Here is a 23,807-nt window from a genome sequence, read left to right as displayed (position 1 = left end):
AACAGTTAATAGTTAAGAAGTAAATAGCTTTTTCCTCTCTGTTTCAACTGTTTGGATAAAAACAAGTCCTGGGGACAGGAAAACATGTACCAAACAGATTTTGAAGCAAAGTTATCTGCAGTACCAAGTATATTGCTATTACTTCTGTCCCAGTGGGGAACTTATCCTCCCAACAGGAGAACTGCAAATCAGTTTGGAGGAGAACCTCTGCTGCAGCAGCTCTGTCCTGGATGGGCTGCCTTGGAGCTGAGGGGTCTCCTGCACTACAGCAATCCAGTGCCAGAATGGTCCATACCACTGGCACCACAGACTGTCTGACCCTAGGGTGCTTAATCCTCAGTTTTTGTTGCAAGCTCAGATGCATCCTGATCGTTTTTGTTACCTGAAACACTGTAAAAGCCTGGACCAGCTGTAACCTACCGGCAGTGGTTTGATAGGAGACACTGTCACATAGGTGATCCTTCCCTGGGGAAGGAGCACTGATAAGGAAACCTCATGAGCCTTCTCCTGGACCAATATTTTTATATTCTGTTTTCATACCAGTTCTGTAGTGTCATTTTAACAAGCATTACTGAATCAGTATTCAAAATGTGTTGTCTTTTCTTCTGTTTGAATTATTTAATGGTTTTGCTCTGAGATTGTATTGCTGACATCATTAGAAGAGAGAAGCGATTCCTAAATTTTCATACCTTTATCATGCAAAAAGCAGATCATGCAAAAGAATACAAATTCTTCATCCATCCTTTCACTGTGCAGCCTTCAATTAATTGCTCACTGCCTCTGGTTTTTGTTTTACTGGGTTTTACTGGGTATTACTCCCTTCTCTCAACCTAAACAATGACTTCTGGCTTTCCTTCTCCTTTAAAAAGAATGCAAATGTTAAAAACCTGTAATCCTGTACAGTTTGAGCTGAGATTTGCTCTGGTCTAAAAAGTTACTTGCTAAAGGTGTGCCTAGTACATCATTCCCAAATAGGTAATGCTTTCAGGGATGTGCCTATGCTTTATTAGTGGTAGGAAGGAGGCAGGATATAAATTGATACTTCATTGTGTCTTGCACTTGAGTTTTTTTGGTCCAACGTTAGCAAGCCTTGAATGTATCCCTGTATGTTGAAGAAGTGTTTGGGTTGGAGGCTCTTTGTGTACATGCAAAGCAATTATCTCTTCAGTTTGCAAAAAGTGGGGAAAATGAAGCTGATTAACTTGGCAGCAATATAGAAGAGTCTAGCAATTATTGAAATAAATTTCTACTTGGAAAGCAAGAAGTATTTGCAAACAGACAAGCATGTGTATAATTTGTAGCTGCATCATCTCTAAGTTAAAGGTTGAAAGTCCTCTATTTGTTTGCAAAATTTCTTGGGAACCTCAAATATGCTGTTGTAAAACAATAATGGAAGGGGTAGGATTTGCCTTAACTTTGCAGAGTTTCAGCAACTTTTCAGAGTTTTTTAAGCTACTCTTAAATAAAAGTAGCTAAATTTTAAGATAGGCTTGTGAGTGGGAATAATTTTTAAAGTATCATTACTAATAAAGAATATTTCGAGTTAATTTATGCAACTGCTCTAAAACAGACGGGGTAAAAATAAAGAGTCTTTTAAAATAAAATTACCCTTATCTGAACAGACAGAAACTTCAGTCTTGCTGCATTTATAAATCTGTTGAAGTCTACTCAGGGACCCTGTTCATGTGAATAAAACCATACATCTATTTTAAATGTTCATACCAGTGAATTTAGTATTATATATTTAAAAGAAAGCTATTGCATAAAATCATTGAAAAAAGCTACAATGGGTAGGAATTAAGAAACATATATACATAAGTTTGTATTTACTGTTAATATGAACACATTGTGTTTTTATTATGTGGACTTTGAAATGCAGGTCTAATGAAGGAATAGATTTGTCTCTACAGCTGTTCATGTTGTGTCTGATTACAAAGTAGTGTAACACAGTTTTGTAAGTCTCAACGTTCTTGGAGGTTTTGAGCTGTGTAGTATTGTCAGAGTAAAGGTGGCTTCGAGGCCCTGAACTCTTTACCAATCTTTGCAGTTCCAGTTTGAAACATATTTTTAAAAATGCACTAATTATTGAGAAACCAAAATCCTATTAATAAAATACTTAACAAATACCTATTTAAAGTAAATAGTGGTATTCATGATAAAAGGCAACTAGTAAAATCCTAAAATCTTGCAGTGCCAAATCAGATGTCGTAACAGCTATAGGTTACACTGCAGATCACTTAGCAGGGATCCTCCCTCACTATAGACAGGGTCAGACTTAGATATACCCATAGTGACTGGGACACCTCTGAAACTATAATCTTTCCTCATTGCTAAAACACCTTTTTTGGGTTTATTGTCCCACTCTTCTAAACTGTGGTTTCATTGTGACTGTAAACATTACAGTATTGCATTCAGCTTTAAATATAGTATATTTGAATACTGCATGGAGTAAGGTGAGTGAGTGTTGCAGTGATTATGGTATTTCTGTACAATCTTAATCTAATGCAATGGCAATAGAGTTGTGGAAAGAGGTGTTCAGGAACCAGTGCTGGCCACCTCCTGAAGGAGGTAGTCAGCTCCTGATATCCACTGCCTTTGTACCTGCTTCAGCTACTCTGACAGCTGTCTTGTCAGCTTTGCTCTATACTTAGAACTGGTTTTATTAACGAAATTCTCTCTTGCCCCTCTTGATCGTTCAAGATACGCTGTAATCGCATTTGGATGTGCCAGCTGCCCCAAACTGACATGTGGACGAGAAGGCTGTGGAACTGAGTTTTGCTACCACTGTAAGCAAATTTGGCATCCCAACCAGACCTGTGATGCTGCTCGCCAGGAGAGAGCTCAGAGTCTGCGCCTGAGAACAATTCGTTCTTCATCTATTAGTTACAGCCAGGAATCTGGAGCAGCAGGTATTTATTATTAGGGTGCTGTGTCTGTAAAACATCTCTTTTGTACATTTGCACAGTTAACCCTAGAAAATGAAAGGATGGAATAGTGACATGGTAGATAGATACTAGGTGCTTTGTCTTTCAGAAACATAAAATTACAATTCTAAATTTGGATTAAAATTTTAAATGCTATACTTTGAAGTACTCTGTGGCCAGAACATCTGACTTAAGTCTTAAAAGCTCATCAGCATTTTAAGTGCTTACTTCGTAGTTGAAAAATGTGAAATCAAATGAACTTGCTGCAAGGCATCTCACATGTTTAGCATGTTGACTTCTTTAGTTGTATCACTTCCACACTGGTACACTTGTTTTCTCCACTGTAGGTGAAATTTCCCAGCTGTTAAAATTAAAACTCGTAAGCACTGATTTTCTGTTTTCAAAAAGACTATTACTCTGATGCCAGCTCTGATGTTTGACATCTTTTTTAGTACTGATTTCTAGTTTTCTAGGAAATGCTCATCTGTCTTGTCTGCCACAAAGCAAACAATACCATCTCTCAAAGCTGAGCTTATTTGTAATTCCCCAAAAAAGAGGATAAACTATTCAGAGTAGTATTTAGCACATCAAGATTCCAGTTTGCTGTTGATAGGAACTGGCTCTGAATTAAATCAAACTCTGATTTATTTGGCAGCTTTTGTGTCTGCCTGTAAAGCAAGGTAGATATTTGGGGTAAAGAGTCTCACTTGCACGTTGCAGTTAGAGCTGTTTTTCTCCAATCCAGCCCCAGACTTGAGAGTCTCTAATTTGTAGTTTGCACTGGCTTATTTTAACAATGCATCCATCCCATCTTTCCCTAAAAATCGGCATCTTGCTCTAGCTTTCAAATAAATTTAAAAATAAGCTAAATAAGTTAGCACACCAGCTCCTTTCCTTACCCTTTCAATTTGTCTCAGCCTGAAGAGCAGTATCTCTGCCTTTCCTGTGCTGGAGAACTTGCTCAGTTTACTTACCGCCCTGTAGGTTGTGCATGTGCTCCCATATGGGAGTAGCTAATGAATCCTTCCAGCTGCTTATTCCTTGTGCACTGGAGTTGGTAGAGGTACTTTTTTCTGCTGGTTCTGCACCTCTTTAGGTATTCTTTCTATCAAATATGAACTCTCCCTTTATCTTACATCATAGCACTGAGGCAATAGACTTGGAGTTCTGCACTAGGAGCTGCAAGGTATTTCTGCTGCTGTGAATAAACAGCTTGTCCCAAAGTGCCGGTGCTAACCAGGAATGAAGATCATAACTGTGGTGTGCGTGTATTTCACTGTTCCTCAATGACCCCTTGTTTGACAGAGCAGGTCACTTAACCTCATTTTTCCACATTTGACTTGGGAACATAGAGATTCTCCAGAGTTTTCTTCTGTATATTTTACTAGGAACTAAGTAACTAAAAAGTAGGGCTGTGAAAGGGACTCAAGCAGAGGTTGGCAAAGAAGTACATTAATGTGAACGGAGAGATGGATTTGAGATACGTGAACAGAGTGGAGACTGAATATTCAAGTATAGGATTCATAACAGCATGAAATGTAAAAGGGGATTATATTTAAAGAGACCATATTATCAGTCCTGTGTTAGCATACATATTTAATGTCAGACTCTGTTTCATTAAGCTTAGAAAATCCTTGAACAGAGTATGCATTAACTATTCAATTACTTGAATGTGGTCTAATACACCTTGTTTTCATTAATTTTACTCAGTCCAAGGTTTGTAAAAAAAAATTTGATAACAAGTCACTGCCAAATGAAGATTTGTAAAGCAACCTTATAAAAAACTTCTTCAGTTTTTCAGATAATGGTTCAATCAGTTTTCCCAAATGTATGTCTGTATTGTGATTATATTTGCTTGTCTAAGAAACTGATACAATTTTAATATTCATTTTTAAACAGCTGATGACATAAAGCCATGCCCACGCTGTGCTGCTTATATAATAAAAATGAATGATGGAAGCTGCAATCATATGACTTGTGCTGTCTGTGGCTGTGAATTCTGTTGGCTATGTATGAAAGAGATCTCAGATTTACATTATTTAAGGTACATTTAATAAAAAAAATTCTATGTGGTTGGTAATTTGTTTTCTAAGGTATTTAGAAGGAGGTTCCCAAGTGCTGTAAGTCTGGCTTTCTTCCTCTGAGAGTAGAGAATCACAGTTGAAATACCCATATTGGAGAATTAAGTCAGTTTTAATACATGTATTTAAATTAGTTCTTTATTATTTTTTATTTTAAAGTATTTTGTAAGTTTTATGCATGCAACATGTTCTTAGTACAAATCAAGTATTTTAGATTAACACACCCTCTTTTTACTAATGTCTTAATACTGCTGTATTGTCTTTGTATTAGGCAATCCAAAAGTTCTGATTGTGTTACTGTGAGCCATAGATTGGTGTGTGGCAATATGCTTCTTGTTACATTGCAAAATATGCTGTCAAGGCAAAAAACAATCTGAAGAAATAACTGATGATTTGGTATCCATAATGTCTGTAACTTGAACCTAAGGACAATAATTTTGTAACTAGGGAAATGTTCAGTAGGGTATAGCTATGTTGATTTATTTACAGTTTCTTTACAGTTTTCTTATTTCTTTTTATTAGCCCATCAGGTTGCACATTTTGGGGGAAGAAACCATGGAGCCGTAAGAAGAAAATCCTTTGGCAGCTGGGGACACTTGTTGGAGCGCCTGTAGGAATTGCCTTAATTGCTGGCATTGCTATTCCTGCTATGATTATTGGAATTCCTGTATATGTGGGACGTAAGGTAAAAAGTGCTTCAACTCCCAGTATGCTTCAGGTTTTACCTTCTGTTGTATGGCTTGGGTGATGCTATGTTCAGTTGGGTATCTTAACTGCTGCTAAAAAAAACCCAAACAAACCCAAAACAAAAACCCAGTCAATCTCCAAAAAACCAAACCAACCAATCCCTACTTTGTTTAAGGATATTTGTGTCAGTTGTACGGGAACAAAAAGCAGTGTTTTTAAGGATCTAGTTTCTCTTAAAACATGCAGAGCAAAACACTGAACAATTTCCAGTTTCTGCATCTTGCCATGAAAGCTCCTGCATGCTTTTTCAAAATTGCTCTGGTTTTAATCTCTGGTTCCCCTTGTGTCCCTTAGAATTAAACAATCTTTAGAGGACAAGGAAGAAAATTTTTTTTTTTTTCTTAAAAGCAGATAGTTACCAGAATTTTAGTATAAAATTATGCTAGTTCAGGTTTGTGCATGCACATATTTAAGCATTTATACTCAGCAGCTTGTTAATTGCCTTGGGTCGGTCCACCAATGTGTGTTTGGTGCTAGCTAGCCTGTCTTCATTTTACTTCTTTTGTGAAGGAGCTAGAAATGATCATGTTAATCAGAAGGCAGTTGATGTATTTCCTCTTAAAAAATATAATAGCTTTTACTATAAAGTAATCAACAAACTCTTATATGTAATTTAGGATATAGTCATAAGTTATCTAGATCTTTTGGAGATGGGCTTTTTGAAATGATGGCTTGGAAGGTTTGTTTTTCTGCTTTTATCAGCATGGATTCTCACAGTGACTGGCACAGACTCATAATTCTGCATTTATTGGGGGAAGGGGGAAGAGGGAAGGGGGCAAGTGTCAGCTAGACAAAAAGTTCAGGGGTGCAGCTTTTCCACTGTATTTATTTAATCTTTTTCTTTCAAGCAAGTACCCTGCTTTCTGCTACAGTTGGTTTTTGACCCTTTTATTCTGTTATGGTTTAGTCCCATATAGTCATTGGAACCTTCTAAGTGAGAAGAGGAAGAAGGCAGCAGTTAATCTGTTTCAAGTTACATCTGCATGATTAGCTTTTCTCGTTTTATTTTGGGATAGGACCCCATCACAGAGCACCTTTCATATATGAAAGTCTCAGAGCATTAGTCTGTGAGGGCAGCCTTATGAGAATTTCTGTTGTACCCCACTGCTTAGTGGTCATTTCTCTGTGACCCCTGTTACGCGTTTGCTGTTCAAAACATCTGATGATGGAGATCTCACAGGGCCCTTAAGCTTGGTTTTCATAGAAAAGTTTATTGGTTTTAACATTGGTATAGGACGAGAATTTACATTAAATTCCTACTACCCTATTCTTCAGCTGATGTAGAGAATCCTTCTATTCTGCAATATGCTGTTACATGTTTAATGGTACTTTTAAGTCCATTCTTAACAAACCTAGCGCTTCCAGCTTTTCTTGACAAACTGTCAAGAAAACACACTAATTTAGGTTTCTGATTCTCTTCTTCTGGATTTCCTTGTAGTTGTTCATGCCACCTTTATTTTTGTCCAGTTTGAATACAGCAGTGAAGCTGCAGCATTACTACTGCTGAGTTAAATGAGAGGGTGATTCTGTGCCAGTAACTAGCAGTTACCTCTTCTTCAACAGCGTGCTATTTGCATTTTGTGTACACTGAAACGCAAACCCTTTCTCACTGTACTGGTAATTCAAGCAATTGGCTTCCTCCTGAGGGTGTTCTTGAACTCATTGCCATTTCAGCTGCGTCTGGTCATTTCAGACCATTTTTTCAGCTTCTCATGATTGGAGTGAATTCTGGCATTCTTGCAACCATGCTAGATTGTATTGGCCTGAATTTCAACACATATATTCTTCTCCTTCCATCTTCCACTTTAATGAAAATGTTCAATACTCGGATCCAAGGCATACCTCTTGGAAAAAGTATGGAGTGAAGAGTCTCAATTTGGGTAGTTATAAAACCTAATGACTATTCACATGTTTTCTGTAGTTTCACATGAAGCTTCGTAGATTTCTCTCATCCATTTTTTCAGTCTGGACCATTATAACCTGCTTGAGTTTGTCATACAAGAATGTAAGAATTTCATTAGTCAGTGTGTGACATCTGTTTCTCCCCATCCTCAAGGCTAAGTTATCTTGTTACAGGAGAAAATTAAATTGGCATGATTTCTACTCGGGGAAAAAAAAAAATCAGTGTGACCTTTTTGTTTCCTTCATTTGCTTTGATGTCTACAAGTTCCCAATTTTCAGAAAATCAAAGTTCAGTTCAGTGGTCTTTTACTTCCTCAGCTTATTGGTTTGTATTGTACCCTTTTTAAGATTATAATTGCCATTTAACCATTTCCAGTTTTCCTGGATTTTTTTTTCAGACATCTACTACTAATAATTTTCAAAAATTACTATTAGTGACTCTGAAATTGGGCCTGCTGAGATATTTTTCAGATCAGCTCATGTAAGTACGCGCCAATCTGCTGCATTTGTACTGATCTTACTTCTTTGTCACCAGTTGTCTGGCTCACCATTGATCTTCAATGACAACTGAAGGGAAAAGGAAATAGGAACAGGTCTCCAGTTTCATTTGCGGGCTGTCTTTCATTTTTGTTGAACAGCAAATTGATCCAATTTGGTCTTCCTCTTACTAGCACTGTACTTGAAGAATAATTTCTCCTTGACTTTGATATCTCTTGCTTTTTGTCTCTTCTATTTTAACCTTTCTGATTTTGGCCTAACACCCTCATGCTGTTCTTCTATACCCATTCATAGTAATCTGACCTACTTTCTATTTCTTAATGCTGCTGCTGCTTTGGTAAAGGAAGCTTCATTGTTCTTTTTCAACATTCTGTCTGTCCTTTGCATTGGAAGAGTTTGTGCTTGTGCTTTGATAGAGTTTCCTTGAGGAAGTGCTAGTGCTCTGGTTTTATACATACAAGTCTTGTAACCTAATAGGTTTCTGTGTTTATATAAATCTCTCTTCTGGCCTAGTATTTTTGTTTGGTTTTTCTTTATTATTTAGTCAATATTTGGAAGTCTCTTATTTCATAGTAGTTTCTACCAGTGTAACCTTTTATCTTGATGTTTTAAATCAGTTTCTACTCTGTAACCTCTTCCTTCCATTTCTTTATTTTTTGCTTTGTGTTTAAGGAATCCAGTAACCTTTATGGATATCTGTTTGTTGTATTATGCCTTTTGTTTTGGGAGTTACAATTGTCCATAACAGTAAAATTCAGCACCTGAGGTGATCCTGCTAATTGCTCAGAGCCCCATGAAACCTAATCTTTCTGGGTTTGTAATTCTTACACACTCACACTGTGAGAGCGTTCACGTTCAATTTTTCCTTTTTAATCCATACGCATATTCAATATTCATGTGCTCCCTCACTCCATGTTTCTCTCTGTATAATGTACCTCAGAGCAAGTAAATGGATTCTCTTTGCACAGTGCCTTCTCTGCCCTTTCCTTGCCTGTCTTGCCTGAACAAGTACAAAGACTTATTCCAAAATGAGAACAACCCTTCCAAATCTCTAATTGAAATTATATTTTAGGAAGCACAGCATTCAATAACGTGGTAATTTAGAGAGCATGACATCCAGCTCATTTTTTGTCATTATCTTCTTGGGTACTCATCTCTTGTGTTCTTCCTTAGATGGAGTGAGGATTAACTTGGCTTTGCGACAGCCATTAAGATACCTGTTGTTCCTTTGTAATTATATCTTAGCCAAGAATGATGACAGATGTAGTGCATCCCTCTGAGAAACCATGTTCCTAAAGAGAGTAAATGAAACACAAAAATGTGGGAAATCTCTGTAGAGCAATGTTCTTTAAAGGCCTTTTAGGTTCATGTGGGGTTTGTGGCAGGTAAGTTTAATTCAGTCACATTTCAGAGTTATTGCAGACTTAAACCATCAGTAAGAGGTTTGGGTAGCAGATTCCTCAGTAAACAGACTCAGGTTTGCAAAAACATTTTCTATCTCAGTAGCTTGTCATGAGGGGGTGCTGGAGCAACAGTTCTTGCTTTCCCCTCCTTCCAGGCTATGTTTGGTGAAGGCTCTCTGATAGCTCTGTTATGTCAACCTGTTTCCATAGATCTAGTAATTCGTGAAAGTTTTAACTCCATACTGTTCAGGGAAAAGATGACTGGGAATAAGAAGTGTCAATTTGATCGCATGTGGCAGTTCTTTTATCCTGAAATTTTGTCTACTTTTCCCAGCCATGTAAGCTGGAGTAATGGTTAAACAAAGCCATTCAATTACTTAGCTCTTCAAACTTGAGGCTGAGAATAAATGCTTAATTGCTGGATGGGAGGACTTCTTACTTGTAAGAGGTTGCCTAAAATTAGGATATGTATAAATTTTATTTTCTTTGAGATAAGAAATCATGGCATAGAATGTGGTCTCTCTGGAAGAGAACAGGATACAGCTCCAAACTAATATATATAATATAATATAATAATGTCACTTCTTTCATCTGTGCAGCAATGTATTCTTGGTGCTGATAATACTCTAAAACCCCTTTCTTTTCTTCTTTCAAGATTCACAATCGATACGAAGGCAAAGACATTTCAAAGCACAAGCGAAACTTGGCTATAGCAGGTGGTGTAACCTTATCTGTAATTGTTTCTCCAGTTGTAGCTGCAGTAACTGTAGGTAAGCAAATACTATTATTTTGTGTCTTGGTAGCACCTTGCAACCAGAACTCTATAAACACTCATGAATAACACAGGTGAGATAGGTGCTGTAGTTTCCTTTTATAGGTGAGGGAACCAAGACAAGGAGGAGTCTGAGGTTATACATTTATTGTGGCAGAATGAAGAATACAGTACTTGATTTTAATGTAGCATTTCCTGAAGAAGTAAAAGTAATTTTTATCTTGAAAATTGAAGTTTCCACATTGTCACATCTGGCTTTTAAGATGGAAGTATTTAAAGGTTTTTTAAATGACCAAGAAAAAAACTGTTGCCACAGAGTCTATTCATATTTTAATAACTTCATATCAAACTTTTCTCAATGCAGAACAAAAACAGTCTCTTACTCTTAGCATTGCAGTAGTTGACACTTGCTTTGCTCCAGGAGTCAGTTTGAATTGCATTACACTCTTTCTCATGGTGATTGTTGAGGATAGCATTTAAGGAAAATCTTGCTGTTCGTTACAAAATAGTTGTCTCATCTTCCCAGGTAATTTCAAGATCACTGTAAACCCAGATTTTTTTTGAAAGGAGGGGACTTGTTTGACACTGCCTTGCTTCTTTGTTGCAGCACAGGCATCTTCACAGTTGCACAGTAAGCTGCTGAGGATATCTGACTCACACTAAGACCCACCATTGCATTTTAAGCTGGATCATCCCCATGTACACACAGTGTTGTCTGCAGTGTTCCCCCTTGTGCCAGAATCAATGCTCAAAGAGTAATGAGTAACCTCCGGAAGACAGGGCCACTTTTAGCAAGTGATGGTTCAAACTGACAGGAGGCTGTGCCTTTAAACTGCCTGTTATCAATGGTGGACCACTGTGCAAACAAGGATATGCCAGCCATGAAACTGGTGTCAGTCTGCATTGCATTTTTCTCATGTGGCTGTGGTGTCAGATCCCTGCTAAACAGGTGGTGGGACACAAAGTCTCATAGTTGTATTTATAGGTCTGTCTTACTTCATTTCTCTCAAGCTGTTTTCTTATTCCTGAACAGAGATGAAATGTGGCTTTTCAGGGAAAGCAGTTAGGTTTTATTTTGTGGAGTTTCGCTCTTGCCCCATTGCCATTAACACATGGCCTCCAGTCTCAGGGCATTGTGTAGTTTCCAGAATAATGACCATAAGAATATGGAGTTCCTCCTTGAATGGGAGAAATTTCTAGTGAAGACTTCATGTAATTGTAACCCTTCTTTTAGATTAGGCTGAGGAGCCTTTCTATTAGGTCTGCTTCTCTCCTGACTTTTTCAGAATGTGCCAACTTGACATTTTTCAGTCTGCTCATTTTTGCACTTTCTATATACTTCCATCAGCAAAGTCCTAGGATGATTTAATTCGTATGCCAAAGGACTAACTTTCACAGTCCACTTGAAGTGGTGGGATTGGATGTGTGTATATCTGTTTGTGCTTTAGTCTGCAGAACCTTTAACTGGTTTCCCTTAATTCCTGCCACCCTGCTCTGCAGAATTGTTTACTTTTAAGGAAATCTTATATTGAAAAATCCCAGAGTAATAATAATGTTAAGGCCTATTAAATTGATAGCAAAGCCATGTCTGCCTTCAGTGGATGTAAATTGAAGCCCCTTATTAAAGCAGTAGAGGTACTAATATTTTTAGTTGAATAACATTTGAAATAGATCTCTGCTATTTCTGCCTCTCAGAACATTATTACAGCCCCCAGTGGAGCTTTTGTGAATATTGAAAGTACTTTAATTTTGTTTGTAAAGTATGTTATGGACATACGGAAAGTATTAATTCATCAGTCATTAAGCTTCTCTTCCTGCCAGTGCTGACAGAGGACATTCTGCCTGCTGAAAGTACTTTCCTGTCATTTCACCGTAGTGATTTACCAATACTTCTTAATTTTGCTCCTTCCTTATCTGTTTCAAGTGTGATATTAATCAAATATTAAGTAATCTTGGAAAATGAAATTGCCTTCATGAAAGGCTCTAAAATAAAAGTCACTTTTAATGAAAGACTGTACTTCCCTCTGTAGGTATTGGTGTTCCTATTATGCTGGCTTATGTGTATGGAGTTGTTCCAATTTCCCTCTGCCGAAGTGGAGGCTGTGGTGTGTCAGCTGGCAATGGAAAAGGTGTCAGGATAGAATTTGATGATGAAAATGATATAAATGTTGGTGGAACAAATGCAGCTGTAGGTAAGAAAATTCAGTGTTCCATTTTCTATAAATACGGGCTTTGTGACTTGTATTTTCTATCTTAGATACTAGAGTAGTTATTTGCATTTGAGGCTGCTTCTGCTCATTGCTGAAATTGAACTTCTCAGATGATAATAGCTCCTCTGTGTCATTTTGTGTTGGGCTATAAGTATTAAAGCTTTTCTTGCCCACTTTAATCAAAGCCAGACTGAAGTCTTCTCCATAGGTAAAAGTTTTAACGTAGCATTACTGTTGCTCTTTCAGAATCCTGGTTCATGGAAGCTGGTTACATTTTTTATTTTCAATAGGGCAAACTAAAGACGGGTCTGATGCTTCAATTTTTTGATTACATGGCACTATCCTGTGTGATAGGGTTTCTCTGTATTCTTTGATTCCATGTTTACGGTCCTATCCATGGTTAATTTTTTGCTATCTTAAGTATGTGATGTCAGGCATAACCATTATAGCAGCTCCAAGAAAGGTGTCTTTTTAAATTATTTCGGGTTGTTTATGGTTTTTTGGGGTTTTTTTTGACAAAGTTCTCTTTTTGTGACAGTATGTTTTATAAACCGTTCTCAGCATAATTTCAGAAACAGCTTCTCTGATCACATTCTAGAAACAGCTGAGTGCAGCTTCTGTACCTGACGAGCCTTCTTTGTTTCTGCCCAGATACCACCTCGGTGGCAGAGGCGCGTCACAACCCCAGCATAGGGGAAGGGAGTGTCGGGGGGCTGACGGGCAGCCTGAGCGCCAGCGGCAGCCACATGGACAGAATAGGAGCCATCCGGGACAACCTGAGCGAGACAGCGAGCACCATGGCCCTGGCTGGGGCCAGCATAACGGGGAGCCTCTCGGGGAGCGCCATGGTGAACTGCTTCAACAGGTGAGGGGCGCGCTCCCACCCTGCTCTGTCCTGCTCTGCTCCTGGGCACAGGAAGTGCACCTCCTCGGTTTTCCCATTTTTGGTTTGTGATACTGGTTCCTATTAAAAGGAACTGTCTCTGGGAGATAAACAGTTCATCCCTGACAAACTTACTGATTTTCAAGAGATCCTGCCTGACCACAATCCTCAAGACTTTGTTTAGGGTAAGTGGGGTGTGAGATCGTGTTCTCCTGCTTCCCCAGGAGAGCTGCCTGTAGGCAGGAGCCAGAGGGAGGCAGCTCATGTCTAATGCAGTTTTGTTCTCTGGTGCACCTCACCCAAAAGTCAGAACTGCTGACTCATTCTGTCATCCAAGCTGTGCCTTCAGAACACCTGTGTGGAGTGTGCATTCCACATGGACTTCAGGCAGGAGGGGAGGCAGATGAGCACCTGGCCTTGCCAAGGTGGCAGCTTCTTGTCACGTGCTCAATGCCTTCTGTGAATTTGGACCTTTCTGGTACTTGGCTCTTCTGCACCCTGAAGAGAAAGGGAGTGTGTACAAAGGATTGTTAGCATGTAGAATTCAGGATGGAATTTGCTCCTTAAATTAGCTGCCAACACTGCTCAGTTTGAGTAATTTCGCAGTCCAGGCCATAGAGAATAAAGACAGTGGGGATAGTATCAAGAGTTCCCCTATGCTGGGACAGATGTTTCAGGCTGTGACTGCTGAGTGAGGTATGCATACCCTCTTCTTTAAAGAGCTGAGAGTGAAAAACAAAAAAAACCACTTCAATTTCACTGTCAGAACACAGATAAACAAAACATATGGAAAAAAGCTTGTAATTTGATTTCTGGCTTATCTGCTGAGCCCAACTTAAGATTGCTCATGTTTCTATTATTCCTGTTGCAGTTGATAGCAATACAGTATAAAGCAGAGTACAGAACACAGTTCTCTGCCTCTTATTTGATTAGTAGTAATTTGCAGCAGGGGAAACCTGGGAACTATAATGTCATGAATTTATGTACCCTTCTGATTGTTTCTACTGTTTTTAGAGTATAGTGTACTATCTGCAAAAGAACTGTAGCTGAACCTGGAAGTTGTCCTTGTGAATCTCAGGAGGGAGAGAATCCAGAACTTTTGGTTAATGCCTTTAGGAAATTAATCTGGTTTTGCTTTGAGGTGTTTCTGTTTGCTTGGTTTTAATCAAAAAGTAGTCATTTTTGACAGTGGGAATGGAGAACATGTGTCAGTAGAGTAATTAAGCACATCAGTACTGGAGTGACTCAGGAACTCTATTTATTACTGACTCACTTACTGCCATCTACAAGGTGACACTAATTTTCAGCTAGTGTGCTTTAACTGTTGTAGTATGTGTAACTCTCTCTCTTTCTCTCAAAGACTGGAAGTACAAGCAGATGTGCAGAAAGAGCGATACAGTCTGAGCGGAGAATCTGGCACAGTTAGCTTGGGAACAGTTAGTGACAATGCCAGTACCAAAGCAATGGCAGGATCCATCCTGAACTCCTACATCCCTTTGGACAGGTAAGAGAAATGTGGTGAAAATGGAATATTTATAAGCCTTGCTTACTAAAGGATATTCTAAGCATGCCTCAGCTGTTCTACATTCAAGATCACACTTTGAAACAGCAGATTTTGTTACAAATGGAATTACATGTGACTGCTTACATTTTGCCAGGGTTATTTCCAAAGAGGAATGCCATTGCTATAGCTCAGTAAAGCGTTTGGTCTTTCAGACTTTGTGTTTTCCTTTGGGCTGTTTATGTGGTTAAATATTTCTCTTTACAAGATACATTCCTCTCGCTTTCACTGTGGTATGTTGGAAAGCAGCAAGAGTTTGTTCTGCCCTCCGATGGCCACTTAACACTCACGGATTCTCCCCTGTTGTAGGGAAGGCAACAGCCTGGAAGTGCAGGTGGATATCGAATCCAAGCCGGCCAAGTTCCGGCACCACAGCGGGAGCAGCAGCGTGGAGGACGGCAGCGCTGCCGGGCGCGGCTCCGCCGGCTGCTCCGGCCCGCCTGAAGGCAAAGCCGGCGCCACCAAGTGGTCCAAGGACAGCACGGCGGGGAAGAAGTGCAAAGGTAAGCTGAGAAAGAAGAGTAGCATGAAGATTAATGAGACGAGAGAGGACATGGATGCTCAGCTGTTGGAACAGCAAAGCACAAACTCCAGTGAATTTGACTCTCCCTCTCTGAGCGATAGTATTCCATCGGTAGCAGATTCGCACTCCAGCCATTTCTCTGAGTTCAGTTGCTCAGATATGGAAAGTATGAAAACTTCCTGTAGCCATGGTTCCAGCGACTATCACACTCGCTTTACCACAGTCAGTGTTCTCCCAGAGGTGGAAAACGATCGCTTGGAAAACTCTCCACAGCCAAGTGGAATCCCTGTGCCTGTTCCAACAGCTCCAAGCACTGATGTTCCACAGCTGAGTTACATTGCTGAGGAAAGCATTAATAATGGATCTTCGACAGACGTAGATTTAGGTGTTGGTGAAACATTGAAAGAAACAAACAACAACCACTCACAACATGCTGTGGAATTAAGCACTGCTATTCAGACTGAAATTTAAATCTGTAAGTGCTGCAAAAATATCTTTGCCACTAAAGAACCCTGTCTGAAAGCTGGTTGAATCATAAGCAACTTCTGTAAGTTTCAGGTGACCAGCAGAAGCAAGGTTTTGATATAACTTCATTTTCTATATACTTGTCTGATAAGGCAAAATACTTCATATGCATCTTCAACCTGTGTGAAGAGACATGAAGGCTTTAACCAAGTGCATTACAGCAGTACAAATATGTCCATGTTTTGTATTTTTGCCACAACTTTGCTTGAAAGCGTATACTTGGTGTATTTAGATAAAAATTGGTAAATTCTTAATATGTTAAATGCTGAAATGAATAATATGTCCTGCACTGTTCACTTGGAAAATATGAGGTTTGGGGTAAAGGGTGTTAGCTGAACATTAGTGACTTAAAACCATTCTTGTGTGAACTCTTAAATTTAAGGGAAGCGAAGACCTGCGGAGACCTATACAAACATACTTCAACAGTGAATATTCAGAATGATAATTTTGTTTCATAACTGGACACACTGTATTTAGAATGCATGTAGAATGAACTGCATATCTTGAGATGGATGTAGCCTGTGTCAGAAGTGTTTGTATGTGTGTACACTTTGAGCAGGGTTATGGCTTTTACGTAATTGTAAAACATAAGAAATTGGTACTTAATAGGAGTGGAGACATCACCTGTGTAGAACAGTGGGGTTACCTATTAATTCATGCAACCAATCATGCAGCAGATAAGGCTACTATATAGTGTGTAAAAACTGTAAAATAACAATCCAGTGATTTATAAGCATTGTAGACAAGCAGATGCAGTCACCTTTCATTAGGGGGAAAATTGGTGCCCCATCCATTCTTGGTGCCTTTAGAAAAGACTGGGTTTGAAGTGCCTGGTCGTTTGAGGATTTTACTGTAATGTTTTCCAGAATGTCCTCTTTGGCCACCTTGGATCACAAAAGAAAATCCTAGTGAATAAAATGACTGTCATAGATATAATAATGAGGTATTGGCCTACCAAAGACTCACTCAGGCTTTAGTGGACTTGACATCTCTTTGCAAGACATGCCTGTCTTCAGTCCCGGAATCTTAAGTGCAGTGCAATGACTGCCCAAGTGCAAAGATGGGCTCCAAATATGCTTTTTTCTTTTTCTTTTGCATATGGAAGATGTACAGCTGAACACAAGCTGAAGTTGGCCAAAGCGCCTGCACTGTTAACATTTTTTTGCTAAGTAATTCACTAAAATGGAAAAAAAAGTTGTGAATCTCAGAATAACAGTTAACAATGTTCTGTCTTGTGTTTCATGTATTGCCATGCCATTATGGTGCTACTGGAAGTTTAGTTGGATGAAAAGAATGCCATGAGCTACAGTCCTCTTCCATGACTTACCCTCACCAGTTTCAGTAATAGCTTATAACACTAGTGCCAGTTATGTTATTTGGTAATGCTTGTTACAGTATTTGTATATTTGCAATTTGGTTTTGCTCAATAATATGCGTGTAAACTGCATATCTGAAATAAATGTCTAAATACTGACTCCTGGTGGTCTGTTGTGTAATGTGCTGATCAGCCTTTAAAAACGGGTATGTTCCCAGGGAGCCGTTTTCCCGGTAAGGTGCTGGCGGCTCTTACCTCTTGCTGCCTTTAAATATTTTCATTTGATTAGGTGTGCTTTGAAAGTTGAATGCTCTGATTCTTGGAAATGTAAGATCTAAAGTCACTTGCATTTTGTATAAGACTTCAGCCTTCTCTAAGATGAAAAGAAATCTGAGCTGCGTCTCTGGCAGGCAGGACAGTAAAAGGTTTTGTGAGAGGGATGTGGTTCTGGCATGAGCTCTCTAAACAAAACTGCACCGTCTTGGCACAAGTCAGATTGCTGACTAAACTCAAAACTCCACTTTCTTCATCTAAAGTGATGCTCTTCTCAGTTCACATGGCCTGCACAGAAACACCACAGATTGGCCAGAGTTTCTGGGTAACACCTGTTGATTTTTGCTCAGCAGAACTGCCTGTTCCTTAGGCTCATTTTCTCACCTGCATCATGAGAGGCTGGGGAAGTGAGAAACTAAAACCGATGCGGATGTATTGCAGAAGCCCAAGCTGGATTGCCTCATCCCACACCCATATGTAAGTTATGCTTCTGTCAGATGGAAGAGCTATTTCAGCAAGCTTAAACCTACCTCTTAATTTCTCAGGACCTCAATTTTGCTGTGCAGGTAATTGAAAATTACTCTTGTAAGTAAGTTTTATCATACAGTACCATTATTTTCAGTCACTCTGAAATCATCTGATAATTTTATGCATCACTTTAAGAGGTAACGTTGACAGACGGGTAAGTTTTTTCTGGAGATAAGTTTTTAGCAGAAAACTATTTTGCTGATTAATTTTGTAACATTTTTTAATTCAGAGGTAATATTTCATATGTGACAGCACAGACAGATATGTTAACAGCACCAATAAATTTAATGCAGCACCGAATTTTGAGTCTATAAAAAAAGTAAAATATACACTTCCATTAATACACTAATGCAGAAGATGCTTCTGTTATTTACGGATCTATTGTAAGAATTCAATAAAGCAAAGCTTTTTTTTTTTCACTGAAATAAATCTCAGGAAAGATCAAGTTTACATCTGGTCTCCTAACACGGTGGTTCTTTTTCAGAAGTATTTTCCATGATTCATGGCCAATTTGACTAATTCATGTCAGATTGTGGATCTTGAGGAAATTTATTTTAATATCAGCTGTATCCGAGACTATTTGAGATAGCTTTTATCTATTTAATGTTGTAACTATCATAAAAGCTTTCCTCATGATGTTTGCATGTCTTTTGTAGCAAAGCATTTAGGCTTGTACATCCATCCTTTTATTCAATCAGTGTCACAAAGTTTTGCATTTATGAGCTAATTACTTTTTACTGTTGCATAAAGATTTTTTGACTGACTTGCATCTCTTCCAGTCATTCAGATTGATTTTTAAATAGTTGCCTACTTAGTAATGCCACCACTCTCATGGATAATAATGCATTATAAGGATAATCAAGCAGAAGGTTGAAAAATACTAGAATTAATGAACTTAAAATCCATTAATATTCTATCTAATTCAGGTGAAACTGTAGCAGTCTTGAGTGGAAATTTTAGAATGACATTGAGATTTATTTAGAATGACTTTCTGAAACAACAAAGATCTGAAGAGCACATTGACTGCTCCTGCCAGTCCTAGAGGTGACATGCTGGTCTTCTCAGATGGAATAATCTGGTGTTGCTGTGGGAGTAAAATGGTCTCCCTGTGAGGACTGAAGAACCCCCAGGCCCGATCTGGGTGAGCAGCACAATCCCAGACTGGCGACAATGTCCTTGTTACCTTCAGTCTCAAAGGGTAGGAGTGGCTATGAGGTACTTGGTAATCAAGAAACTGGTGTGGAGGAAAAGGAGGAGTTTGATCCACAGCCTCATGGGTGGCACTGAAGTTTTGTGCTGAACACACCCCCAAGTCTTGGAAGATGACTCTGGAGCTGAATCTGCTGTCGCACCTCACTTGTGTGCCACGCCAGGTAACTGAGTATCCTTGAGATGTGACTGTCTCAGCACCTGCTTGCACACAGGTACCCAGTAAGCTGCAAGGCACAGCTCTCCTTGCACCAGATCCTGCTGAGCTGGCTTGACAAAAGGACTATTTTTGCTTCCATCTCAGCAATAAGGACATTAAAATTCCCAACAGCCTAAATTGGAGTGGCTGTGTTTAGGCACCAGACCAGTGCTGATGGGGTTGTGTGGACTTGAGCTTCCCTTTCCTTGCAGGTTGCATGCTCAAGACATTTCTGAGCAAAGCATTCTGTGTGATGGGCACTTCATCCCCTTATAATCCCCCCCTGCTTACAAGGGAAACCACTCTTATGTCACTGACTGTATTTACAAGGGTGGCATTTAGCAAGGGGCAACGGAGAAGTGGCACAGGGTTGCAAGGAAAGGGCACTGCCACAGCTGGAGGCTGTGCCTCCACTGAAATGTTACATCCCAAGGGGTGGACGCAGGCAGGCACCCAGGGAATGAGCGAGGACTGGGGGGGGAGGTGATATTTCATCCCCATTCAGCCAGCCGGGGGGAGCCCCTGCTCCAAGTTGCCAGCCCTTTGTCCCTTGGGGTAGCTGCAGCTCACAGGCGCTGAGCAGAGTTCCACTGACTTGGGTCATAAGTCCTGATGTAGAGCAGGGAAGAAGCTTTGTTCCCTGCTGTTCAAAATGATGTTGTTTATTGTAATGAATAAGTCTAAGTCTTCTGCAAGGTCTGGCAGCCACAGGAGTGTTTGTGTGCAACTGGATTACGTAAAGCAGAGCAGGTTCTGATGAGTGGAAATACATCCCACATAAGGGCATGGACTGTGGTTTGCCAGCACCTGGGCTCTCACCACTGCCTGCACCCCTACACAGGGAGAGTGAAAAGAGTGGTAGCCCTGTGCTACATTGACTTTTTGGCCAGGGAAGCAACCCAGCCACACTGACACTCAGCCCTGGTAGCACCTGTACCCTTTGGGTGACAGCAGCTGTTCAGCCTGGAGCTAGCTGGCTTCTCGAAAAATGTCAAAAATTTTCAATGAAAAATTTCATTTGAAGGACCAAAAATAACAACTGTGTGACCTTCTGTTCCCGTGCTATTCCCTAGCCCCAGACTGCATTTTTAGTGGCTCCAGAAATAATCTTGTTCTCTTGTGTGAAAACCACGGATGTGCTCCACGAGCAGCTGGGTCTCTGCAGGCCTGGTTAGCTCGGCTGGACAGGACACGTCCTGTGTGTGTGACTGGCTGCATTGTTGCCACCATAGGGTCACATTCACTCCCCTGCTCCCATCACCTGCAGAACCAGTGCTCTCCTCCTGCTTTTGTCCCGCTGGTGGGCTGGGTTGGTTTGTTTTTATAGAGGTGGATGTTAACACTGAGGGGATGAGTGACAAGCCAAGCGTGTCACACCATCCTGGGATTTGGGTCTCCCTGCCACAAAGCCAGGTAAGACATTTGGGGTGCTCTTCCCCCCCCCCCCTTTGCCCACTCTGTTGTTTCTGGGCGCTGTGTCCATACTGAGCCCGTGCACTGCAGTGCTGAGGTGGCAGCTATGGTCTTACTTTTGCCTGGCAGAGCAGCCAAAGCTGCAGCAGAGATTATGGAGGGCAGAGGGAAACAAAACAGCATAAATAAAGGCCGAGCAGAGAGTAGAAACAAGATCTAAAATATGGGAGTGTTGAAAAGTCAGAGGGGCAATATAGACCAGAGTGTCAGGAATGGGGGACTGCCCAGGGGGAGATAAGCTCCTGGCCCAGCAGCGAGGAAAGCAGGAATTGAGCAGCTCTGTGGCTTCTCTTGCTGACCATTACACAGATGGGACACAAAACGTGTTTTGCAGCAAGTCCCACAGTGAGCAAGGAGCTACTTGTGGTCAGCAGCTGCTCCAGTGCCACACCTGGGATGATGCCTTAGGTTTTAACTTCCATATTTTTCAAATCCTGTACTGCCTAGTGTGTAACTCTGAAGTTTCCTGTAGCCTGTTCACTTCTGCTCTCTCAAGCTAGGTAGACGTAATAAAGCCTCTCCAGGCCTGCTCTCCAAGGACACTCAGACTGTCCTAGGCCAAAAATGTGTAAACCAAAGCCTTTAAAGGGGGGGCAAGCCTGGGGAAATTACCTCATTAACTCAAGCTTTAATTGGAGAATTAACCCTGATACGCAAATGAACCAAACTTACAAAAGTGTGAAGAACTCGTGACCTGTCATCCATCTTGGGGTCCATCTTGGCAGTAGCATCTGGACTCCCCAGGGTGTATCTTTGAAGGCCTTCCAAATAAATACCTACCTTCATTCCCTTATTCTTGTCTAGTCTGTGTTTTTAGGTGGCCTCTCAAGGCATCAGGGATGCTGTGGCTGCCTCTGCAGAGGCCACTTGGCCTCAGCTGGCCAAGGACATTGTCTTTGACAAGTGAGCCCACGTTTGCTGTTCAGCTGCAACTGTTGGGAGCTGCAGAGATTTCTCCCACTGGCCCTGAGGCAGTTTCCCAGATGAAGGCAAGAGGAACAGACTTAGGCAGGGCTTACCTGTCAAACAAATGGTGAAATCCACACCTACATATTCCATTCTGCACCCCATGCCTCCAACATGCCTTCCACTGGTCTAATGCTGCCCCTTCAGTTTTGAAGACTGGCGCCCTTGGCTTGAGCTGCTCAGGCCAAATCAGCAGTACAGTCCCTTACAGGTGTTTGATTCAATTTTTTTCCTAAGTTCTGTGCCTTTAGAAATTGTTCTGCTTCTCCGTCAGGCCCTCCCAAATGCTGTCTAAAAAAGTAGCCAATCTCAATGAAACCTGAATGAGGCAGGACCAAAATGACAGAAGGCAAATGCTAGTGCTTTGTATCTTCAACCAGCCAAAGTTCAGGGTCTACCTTAATCTGAGGCAATCACACACACAGAAAGTGAAAACCTGTTAATTGCTAAATATCAGTTGTACTGATGATGCTTTAGGAATTAAAAGACTCATTCTTGGCACTCCAAGATGAAAGTCATAATACAGGTCAGAATTATAAGCCTAAAGAGTACTGAACGAGAAAAGAATCCATAATTTTACTTTTCAAGAAAAAACTTTATTAATTAATATATACCTGAGAAAAATTTTTACTAGAACAATATACTTAATGCTATCTCTGAAGTGCTAAGTGAGTCTGATATACATTTATATCACCTGTGCAAAGAAGGCATTCGGGTATTTAAAAATTTAAAAGCTTCACCTTTGAGGGAACTTTGTCAGAATCAAATATGAAACATAAGTAATGCCTGAAATAAAAAAAAAAACCCCAAACCATACTGGTCCAAAAAAATTGTTTTAGTTTTATAACTGTATCTGTAAACAGAAATAGCTAGTATTTTAAATAATCTCATTACAAACCTCAAAGCTAAATACTTCTATTGTGAAGTGCAACCACTTGTTCTTCTGTCACTGCCCAAAGTCAGAAAACCAGCCATCCTCTGGCACACACAGGAAGAAAAGTAATCCTCTGCACTAAAAATTACTCACTTGTTAAAAACATACCCATCCATTTAATAACTGTTTCCATGACAAGCTAATATATTATTCATTCACCTTTGTTGTTGAGATGTATTGAGCCAAAATATTTAAATCTGTTTTGTACAGACCAGGAATACTGAACAAACAGATGGCCTATAGTAGTTTTCTGAAAAATGTTAGTACTTTTTGTAAACTCATTTTAGCGAAGTTACTTCTAACTGACCCGTTTATCTTGAAGACACTTCTTTATCACAAGAACATAGAACTCACAAAATGATGTAACAAGGGATGACTGAAAGTGTATTTACCTACTGTACCATCAAGGTACTTCACAATGCACATATAATGTAAAATGTATTTTTCTGTATATAATTAACCATCTAAATAAAATCAGTATGCCAAATGAAATGAACTCTCTTACTGAACACAGATGGGCATTAAATTCTAGAGATGTATACAACTACAAGAAGAAAAGAGCAGCAAGTTTTAAATGTGCATATGCTGTCAAAACAAAATAGAATTCCATCTGTCCAGGTGAAGACCCACTTGAATCCAGGCAAGTCTGCAGAGTTCATTCATTCATCTTCTACACATGCACTATATGCATGCAGCCAATAAACTTTAACTTCTCAAAGTTCATAAACCTTTTTAAGTCTCTCAAGATCTTCCAGCGAGTACTGATCACTCTGGCTTTCTGAAAGTAAGTCGAACAGTTGCTGCACCTCTTCTTTTTCACTTTTGCTAAGAAGGGCCAGCACCACCTGAAAAAAACCCCCAACAAATTATTTTATAATCAG

General features: G+C 39.9%; 2 protein-coding genes across 7 annotated transcripts in view; one reads left to right on the top strand and one right to left on the bottom strand.

The window, feature by feature from the left end:
• Positions 1–17,503, top strand: part of RNF19A (ring finger protein 19A, RBR E3 ubiquitin protein ligase) — a 57,650-nt gene extending 40,147 nt beyond the window's left edge. For all 3 annotated transcript variants that reach the window (XM_039549253.1, XM_039549254.1, XM_010404925.4), the window contains 8 exons: positions 2,701–2,909; positions 4,824–4,968; positions 5,528–5,690; positions 10,211–10,325; positions 12,358–12,519; positions 13,189–13,402; positions 14,781–14,924; positions 15,291–17,503. In XM_039549253.1, coding sequence (XP_039405187.1) covers positions 2,701–2,909; positions 4,824–4,968; positions 5,528–5,690; positions 10,211–10,325; positions 12,358–12,519; positions 13,189–13,402; positions 14,781–14,924; positions 15,291–15,975 — 1,837 coding nt within the window. In that variant the 3' untranslated portion in view covers positions 15,976–17,503. The remainder of the gene's footprint in view (positions 1–2,700; positions 2,910–4,823; positions 4,969–5,527; positions 5,691–10,210; positions 10,326–12,357; positions 12,520–13,188; positions 13,403–14,780; positions 14,925–15,290) is intronic.
• A 5,063-nt stretch (positions 17,504–22,566) lies between these two features.
• Positions 22,567–23,807, bottom strand: part of SPAG1 (sperm associated antigen 1) — a 39,488-nt gene continuing 38,247 nt past the window's right edge. For 3 of the 4 annotated variants that reach the window (XM_039548605.1, XM_039548606.1, XM_010404928.4), the window contains exon 19: positions 22,567–23,771. In XM_039548605.1, the coding sequence (XP_039404539.1) occupies positions 23,640–23,771 (132 nt within the window). In that variant the 3' untranslated portion in view covers positions 22,567–23,639. The remainder of the gene's footprint in view (positions 23,772–23,807) is intronic. The other variant, XM_039548607.1, reaches the window with a different exon arrangement.

The sequence above is a fragment of the Corvus cornix genome, chromosome 2, assembly GCF_000738735.6.
Source record: "Corvus cornix cornix isolate S_Up_H32 chromosome 2, ASM73873v5, whole genome shotgun sequence".
Classification (NCBI taxonomy): domain Eukaryota; kingdom Metazoa; phylum Chordata; class Aves; order Passeriformes; family Corvidae; genus Corvus; species Corvus cornix.
The sequence above is the reverse complement of the archived record's forward strand: the minus strand, read 5'-3'. Positions and strand labels throughout refer to the sequence as shown.